Source organism: Asterias rubens, chromosome 17 (assembly GCF_902459465.1).
Source record: "Asterias rubens chromosome 17, eAstRub1.3, whole genome shotgun sequence".
Classification (NCBI taxonomy): Eukaryota; Metazoa; Echinodermata; class Asteroidea; order Forcipulatida; family Asteriidae; genus Asterias; species Asterias rubens.
Genome location: NC_047078.1, coordinates 484,343 through 492,986, shown reverse-complemented (window position 1 = coordinate 492,986; position 8,644 = coordinate 484,343). Strand labels below are relative to the sequence as shown.

Genomic DNA, 8,644 nt, shown 5'->3' with positions numbered 1-8,644 from the left:
GGTCCGCATGCTACAGTGCAGGCTTGGGACTCGTCCTAAGTCATAAGATTTGTCTTAAGTTAGGAAGAGTTAGATCTGGGTTAATTCTAAACCTTGAGCTTTTAGATTTCAGCTTCCCAATCCAAAGTACAATTTTTGCAGAACCACCCCAACTCATATAGAGATATAGTCATTACATGGTGTTACGGCAAACCTTTGGTACAATCCATGTTGTTTCCCTAATCCCACTTCTTTTTAACATTCTCTTTTGTCAATTAAACAATGTATTGAAGTGTCTTGTCAGTTTATCCATTAAACAACTTTAAGCTCAATCTGTGAAATAGCATTTTATTTTATTTCTAGTATAAGCCTAATTGTAGATGTTCTTAAAGGTCAGTAATACTTGAATATGACACTGCGCCTGGATTACAGCTTCCCAATCCATCCCTGTAGTTTTCCACATTCCATTTCTTTTAAAAGGCAGTGGACACTATTGGTTATTACTAAAAAATCATTGTTAGCATAAAAACTTACTTGGTAACGAGCAATGGAGAGAGGTTGATAGTATAAAACATTGTAAGAAACGGCTCCCTCTGAAGTAACATAGTTTTTGAGAATTTGATTTCGGGACCTCATATTTAGATTTTGAGGTATCGAAATCAATCATCTGAAAACACACAACTTCGTGTGACAAGGGTGTTTTTTCTTTCATTATTATCTCGGAACTTCGACGACCAATTGAGCTCAAATTTTCACAGTTTTGTTATTTTATACATAATTATGTTGAGATACACCAAGTGAAAAGACTGGTCTTTAACAACTGCCAATAGTGTCCAGTGTCTTTAAACTACTCTATTACTGTCAATTAGAAATAATATACTAAACAATGTATTGAAGTGCCTAGTCAGCTTATTCATTAAACAACTTGAAGATCAATCTTTGACAGAATAAAACAGTTCACTTCTAGTAAAAAGCCAAATTGTAGATTTTCGTAAGATCTGTAATACCCGAATAGGACACTGCGCCTGTATTAAGGTTAATAGTTGCGATGATATTTTTGAAACTTTCCGTTTGCAGGACGTGATAGAGAACTCCATTTGTTTGGTCAATGTTGATGACGTTCCCTCCATAATACTGGCGGAATATTCCTAGAGAGAAAAATACAAACAAATTTAAGTGAATGACTAATGGATTGATTTGGGGTTGAACAAAAAAAGTCGCAAAAGGGCTGCCCTTGACTGCCGCTTCCTCCTATCGTTCACTTTGGTGTGATCATACATCATGTAAAGGTTGGATGGCTTGGCACCCAAACATGTAGACCGCCAACATTCGGGACCCAATGAAGTGCACACGTTTGTTTCCTTAACGCCTTTTATTAAAAAGCAATGTAAGTGGCCCGCTGATCTCAGAGATCAGTGCCCCCCCCCCAAAAAAAAAAAAAAAAAAAAAAAAAAAAAATGTTCCAACAGGCAAGAGACTTCATTCATTCCCAACATGCAAAGTTTCAAACCCTACTAATTTGCATTTTACAATCACTTATAATTGTTAACCATACCTGCAGGTGCAACTTCATATTTCTTCTTAATGGAACCATCCATTGGATTTAGTGTTACTAGTGTGTAGGCTGGGTACGAGTCACCAAAGAGACCGGGTGACACGGACAGCAATTCCCCTAAAAAAGAAAATTACAAAGATTATAATAAAGCATTACAATAATGCCCGCAAAAGATCATGACGTTTTATACAAGTATCAAGAGGCTATTCAACTATAATTATAATCAATCTCATAATATTCAACAGCTGAAGACCGGTGCAATTAAATACAACGACAACGAACCGTATTAAACGAACAATATTAACAGAAGAGTTTTACATGATGTCATTGACCGCCATTTTGGTTCAACTTCTGGAAAAGTGCACGCATTTACGCGCTGCGCATGACTCTCAGCCAAATGACATCCTTTCACGTGTGCAAGTTTCATCAAAGATAGCGGCCAACGGAAGGGGTCTATTGTGCAGGGAGACGAAATTGAATGCAGTATAATAATTTGTTAAAAAGAAAACCTGGTTGGATTGGAGGGTGACAGGGGAAAACTAGTATAGAGAACAGAATAACACATGGCCACTTAGGAAGTTCTGAACCTTACCCGTCTTCTCGTAAACTTGAATATCAGCGATTGTGTATTGACTCACATCCACTTCGGTAATCTTTGTAAGATTTCTGTGACATTATAGGGGAAAAGGTGAGTTAGTAAAAAAAGAATAAGTAGTTGAAGTTTCAAAGCTGCTTAATACATAGTAGAGCCTAGACTTGTGGACAAGTCGTTAAATCGGCCCCACGCGCTGATATAGTGCTCTCGCGAGATCACTGCTCTCGCGCGAACTGATGGCTCCCCGATTTCGTTAATGAGGAGTCGAAATCGGGGAGCCATCAGTTCGCGCGAGAGCAGTGATCTCGCGAGAGCACTATCTCAGCGCGTGGGGCCGATTTAACGACTTGTCCACAAGTCTAAGTATAGCCACATATAATCATCATTATTTCTCAAGAAGATATTTTGGCGGTAATATTCCGTACAGTGTGTGTCTGATTTAAGGACTTCATGAAACTTTGAGTCTGGTGAAGAATGGTAGCTGGTTCCAGTCTCTTGTCGTTAGGGGAAAAGGACTTCTGGTGGCAGCTTGTCTTGGATGACGTGTTTGGAGGGAGAGTGGATTGTGATTTCAGGCCGTGCTTCATCAAAAATATAATAAATAAAACCGCACTAAACTCTTACCTCTTTGCCACGTCAAATGAGTAGATTCTTGCATTTAGCTTCTGCAGAGAGTTCTCATTCCCAATTAGCATGTAATGCATTTTGGTCTCGTAGTTCAAACAAGCAGACAGGAAGTTCACATAGAGTGGCTCAGGGGTCTTGGTTACATGTAGTAGCTCATACTTCCCTACGTATGTCATTGTGGCGTACTGAAATACGAAATTTCCTGGAAAAGCAAAAATTCATGTCAGCCAAACTATTATTTTGGTTTATAAAAACAAATGAAGACAATAATGAGACAACCTCGTAGCTCTAGATCGTTATTAACATTTTCAAAAATGCATGTTTCAGTACTAATGTTTCAAGGTGGTTGTTATTTTATAATCTTGGCCAATGAACAACCGCCTTTTGACATTAGGGCGAGGGAGGGCGCCATACAGCTAAAGTTCTACACTTTGTGAGCGTTAACAATGTTACATTGCATATTTTTTGTTTCATCATCGGCAACCAGTTCCTGACAATATACAAGAACAAAATCCATTCACATTTTTCATTGTTCACATTTTTGTTGTGGATCGTAAGACCATAGAGCAAGGACAATGTTAAAAATTTTACTCATGTGCTACCAAAGTGGTCCTGTACATGCATTATCATTATGTTGATTGCTTGTGTAAAAGTTACATGTAAAAATTGCCTCATGTGTCAAGGCCTTTATAAACCAATACGTACCTTTGTTGGATTCAATCTCTTTGATTTGGATAGTCAGGTAGACCTGTCTAAGATAAGGCACCATACTAACAATAGGGATTTCTTCAGGAAGTTGTAGTTCATATTCTCCAGCAATCTCCTTGACCACCATATCAATCCATAGGATCTTATTAGGTGTGGCATCCAACCCCCCATTACGATGCTCTATGAGGTTCAAGTAAGGCATCTCACGACCATAGCAAACAATCTGGTCCAAGACGAACTTGTTTGATTGTGCGCTGCATAATTAAAGAACAAGACAAGCATGCATAATTCAGTAGATGTTAATGTTACATCGGGAAAGAGAATACTTGTGTTTGCTCTTACGTATGGATTGCACATGACGTCATCGATCACAATTTTTTAATGTAAAACAATGGGAAATGTGCACGTGTGACGCGCTGCGCATCTCTTAGCCAATGATTGCCTTCCACGTGTGCACGTTTCATCAAAGATGGCGGTTAGTGCAAGGGGTCTATTAAAGGTATGGTCAAAGAATGCTAAAATTCAAACAATAGTCAATTGAAAAATTAGTGCATTACAAAAGTGCATTATTTGACCTTAGAGTCGCTCTTTAAAAATGTATACAAAATTATGCCAAACTGTCGTTGCAGTGGTCATTTTGTTATCTGAATTACAGCATTTTATGTGGATGCCTTCTGCCATAGGGAAATCTGTCCGCCGAAGATGCTGTCCCCCATGGGAAATTAACATGGGCTAGAGAAGGAGGATTCAAAAGGGAAGAATTGTACACAGTTCACCACATGGGGGACAGAATCTCCTGCCACACCTACACTGGGGATGGTGTTCCGTATTGAATCCCGGATCCGAGACCAAAATACATGGATCCGGCCTTTGCCTTCACTCCGGTCTGCGTATCAACTGTTACAAACATACTGCCGCCAGACTTCTCGGCGTTCCAGGCAAACCCATACAAGGTGGCCGATGGTGCTGTGGTGGGAACGTCTACGGATGGCTTTGACCTCGTACCCAGAAGCTTGTTTATAAACGACGGGGACGATCGACTCTGGATATCCTCTGTGACGAGTCCTGCTGACTTGGATGATTGGATCGTGATATCTGAACATTGAAGGAATGGTGTCTCTCCGGGTTTGTGCGCAATGTATCTCGTTCGTAACACACAATGGGGACAGTCAATGTCGGGCAAAGTCTGACAAAAAACGAAGAACGTGAAATAATGCAGTTAAAAAAAATTCAAATAAAAACATGAAAAAATGCAGTTAACAAAATAACCTTCGTAGCCTCGACCAACCATAACACAGCTATGGAAAGCTAATTACGTCACATCAATTTTATCAAATAATATCATTGTATCCAATGACATCTTTGTACACGTAACACCAATGCATGTCTTTAAAGGCAGGGACCAATCTAAAGAGACGATATTCGGGGACACATATACGAAACATCTTTTCTCGATTCCTGATAGGCGCTAACTGTGCTTTTAGATGTATACTAAATTGTAAAACGAACATACAGAGTACATTGCTTTACAAATAAAAGCTTAAATTCATTCTCAAACCGAACTTGAAAATGAACTCACCAGCGGTAGGGTATAGTTTCTTTGATGTGATTGCGCATGCTCATCCATATCACCAAACACTGCAACAATGTCGAAGTGTGCATCATCTGACGTGTTATTGGCAAGAGCAACGTCCATGTAGCCTGACAAAATTTGAAAAAAATTTTACATACAAGTTTAGTGACCTGGGGTGGATTTTCACAAAGAGTTAATAGTCTTATCTCGAGTTAAGACAAGTTACTTGTCCTAACTTAGGACTAGACTTAAGTTTTGAAAATCTCCTAGACTGAGTCCTTTGTGAAATCGACCCCTGACGTTTCAACCTTAGCAAAGTATTTCTCGAAGTCTAAATGGCGGCACAACACACTTAATAAGTAAACTGGTGTGACAGAAGCGATCAAGTTGAAAGAAATAAAAAGTGAGAGAAGCCGACAGAAAGGGTGATGGAGGAAAAGGAAAGGGCTGGTTTAAGAAAGGTCCCAAATCCGTTAGCTATCTGGTTCTTCGTTGAAATATAAAGTGGCATTAATTTGTGAAATGATCATTACCAGGATAGCCGATTTCATAGTGGTTCAAATTCTGCTGGAACTTCACGAGGATAGTCGTCCCTCCGATGTACTTCACTGTGGGTGTTTCAGGCGGCATGCCACCGCATGGTGCTCCATGGCGAATGCATGTACTGCTTGCTGGCTGGAGTAACAACAACACGGTCCAAAAGTAGTCAATATAATTGTCTAGTTTTGTTACTTTTTCTGCATGCCTCTACACATGTAATTCATCAACGATTTTAAAAAGTAAGCCATGGATCTATGAAAGAAACGGCCGGCTCAGAGTGCCGAAGCACGAGTGTGTGAACCTAAGGTCTGATCCTTCTCGACGTTATTATCTAGTTTGTTTTGTATTGCTTTTCTGCATATCAATGCCTAAACATGTAGTTCATCAAGAATTTCATTTTAGTTTCCCTTTGAGCCCTCAATAAATTAAAAAACATGTTCGCAGTAAAGCACAGTAAAGGAGCATTCCCCTGAAGACGATCAGAGCACACTGTACGAAACGTCGAGTTGTTAAACCACAGTGTGCTTTTAGAACCACCGCAGCTCATAGAGCGAGTGTTTATGTAATTTTGTCTCCCACTTTGAAAAGTTTAAAATCATAAATAATTAACATAAAACGTACAATGTAGATTCAAAAACAATGTGGGATTCACCAACAATAGCAATGTACTTTAAATACTTAGTTTGAACATGGAGGTAGAATTCTACCTCCATGGTTTGAATGGAACACAAAGTGTAATCAATTTATGCTTTACGGTTGCAAGATTAGGCCACGTAAAAAAAGAAACATGTTTAGCGTCCGGGTTTCTCAAAAAAAGGAAGGAGGAGGGGCTTTTTATTTTTTATTTCAAGATGACCGCCATTCTTTTAAAAATGTCAAACATCCATTGTTTTTTATACTGCTCAAAAACACAATACATAAATGAAACATTTTGGTCAAGACATTCAGACAAGACATCAGATTGTTTTAGCTGAGATCGTTTAAAATAACCCTTAACAAAAAAATAATGTGCATAAAAAAATAAAATAAAAAATAAATAAAAAAGGAGGCGGCCTGTTAAAAGGAAGCGGGCGGGGACGCTAAACATGTTTCTTTTTTACTTGGCCTTACATTAAACGTATTATAAAAGTTCACGTGTATAGGCTAGTGGCGACGAACTCTATCGATAACTTGCACTATCACTGATAGTGCAAGTTATCGATAGACTGATTGTGCTATTTACACAATTTTAAATATTGAACTTTGGTCTGATTAGTGTAATATCTTGGCCGGACTTTTAAATGAATATCTCAGCGTCATTCATTCATAACTGTCACCCGATTTGCGACTAAACTCTATAGGAATGTGTGAAACAACTGAATCGGGAATAAAGTAACTATTGAGCATAAAATTGCCATCCTCAACAATTTTCCTGGGATTTCTTTTTTAAGGATTCCCTTTTTGCATCGATTTAGAAAAACACACCAAAATTCCTACCACAGTTGTGAAACTAATGGATGTGCCGTTTAAAGTTCGTCCGGGGTGAACATACAACAATGTCGAGACGGATCATATTTAGTCGACCCTACCAATAGGTTTACACACTATGCATCACAATGTTGACTGCTTCGGCACCCTGACCTATTTCTGTCATAGATCCAATGACTTTATTTTTATAAGCGCAACTATCCATAGTGTTTTGTATACGTCTGATTTTTGTATGGAGGTAGAAATACATAACACATTTATAGTTATGGTAATCTGTTACGGTATGATAAACACCATTAACTCGTGATTTGTCGGTGCCTTTTTAGGGCACGCCATTGAATAGTTTGCTGTTTAGTAATGTTTCATGCAAGTGTAAAACGTCCTACGTTGTAGAAGTATAGCGAGAACGTGTGTTTAATTTATGTTTATGATCCCTTGAGCGGGGGGGGGGGGGGGGCATGGCAGCCAAATCGTCCATAATCATGACGAAGAAAGAAGTCAGGGTGTTGTAGATAATATTCCCGTCGAACATGGCAAACTCCCACAAGGATAATATATAACACCAACTTTGGCAACAGCCAAATGTCTCCTCATACAAACACATGGTTATGATTTTGAATTGTACAAATAAATAAACTGTGATTCAGTCTACTACACAATACTTATTCTAGTCATTGTGAAATCATCAGTTAACTTGATAGGATTCGAACCCACAACTCTGTGAACTGAAACTCAAGCAGTCTAATCACTAGGCCTATACCACGACAAAGCATCACAAACATAATGATTAATGTTATTTTTGTCATCAAACTTACATGTGATATATCAAACGGGCCTCTCTGTCGAGGTGAGATTATGCAGATGTGAGCACACGTGACTTGAAACACCAAGCTCACCACTACTCCAATTAATAAGACACTAGTCGACTGTAAAGGTGCTGGAAACATCTTTAATGCAGCTACTGCAACCCAACCTAAGAGAAATTCCCGTTGGTTCCAAACGACTGCAATTGGCAGCAGTGTGAGATGTGTATAAACGTAAACTAGTGCACACTGGAACTTTTACCGATAGCCAGCCCAATCCACGTGATGCCTGTTTACATTACTGCATAACAAAGATAGGGAGTGAGTGTTTATGCCCTTCGCCGAGATCGCCCTTTCTTATCTTAATGGTTACAGAAGTCGGTAAGACATTGATCCCCGATTAATAATCAATGTCAAAGAACTTCATTATCACATGTCGTTGGCGATTTGGTTTTCTGTCAATCTAAAATAAAACGTATTATAACACCCCTTGCAAGTATTCTGCCTGCTCATTGGTTTAGAGCGCGTCACATGACATGTCTTAGTTTTGCTAGACGACGGCCGTGTGATAGTGCGTCGGTTTGCCATGCGCTATAGTCCGAAGACTAGCACACGGCGTGCAGTACCCAGACGTCCGTTACGTATACGAGGATGATAAATTAATAGTCTGTAACCATTTCGGATTGCACGACACTAAATGCAGCACAGTAAAAGTGTTTGCAATCTGTATTCGCGTCGTCCGTGGATTGTAGCATTCAGGTCTGTAACTTAGTAATAATAGTAGGTATTTAGAAATG

The 8,644-nt window shown here is 39.1% G+C and overlaps 1 protein-coding gene across 1 annotated transcript; it reads right to left on the bottom strand.

Moving 5' to 3' along the window:
* Nucleotides 1–754: 754 nt before the first annotated feature.
* Nucleotides 755–8,205, bottom strand: LOC117301664. The gene is made up of 9 exons (XM_033785693.1): nucleotides 7,860–8,205; nucleotides 5,571–5,712; nucleotides 5,044–5,165; nucleotides 4,274–4,650; nucleotides 3,462–3,718; nucleotides 2,754–2,958; nucleotides 2,127–2,200; nucleotides 1,535–1,651; nucleotides 755–1,127 (listed from the first exon to the last, which is right to left on the bottom strand). The coding sequence occupies exons 1-9, from the start codon at nucleotides 7,989–7,991 to the stop codon at nucleotides 943–945; spliced, it is 1,611 nt and encodes a 536-aa protein (XP_033641584.1). The 5' UTR covers nucleotides 7,992–8,205; the 3' UTR covers nucleotides 755–942.
* Nucleotides 8,206–8,644: the final 439 nt, after the last annotated feature.

What these genes read in the sequence shown, in the direction of transcription:
- LOC117301664 (XM_033785693.1), bottom strand. Translation starts at nt 7,991, where the DNA reads ATGTTTCCAGCACCTTTACAGTCGACTAGTGTCTTATTAATTGGAGTA. An exon ending in TCAAGTTTACGAGAAGACGG is followed by an intron (nt 1,652 to 2,126) that starts GTAAGGTTCAGA and finishes TTTCTTTTTTAG; the next exon opens with GGGAATTGCTGTCCGTGTCA. An exon ending in ATATGAAGTTGCACCTGCAG is followed by an intron (nt 1,128 to 1,534) that starts GTATGGTTAACA and finishes TTTTCTCTCTAG; the next exon opens with GAATATTCCGCCAGTATTAT.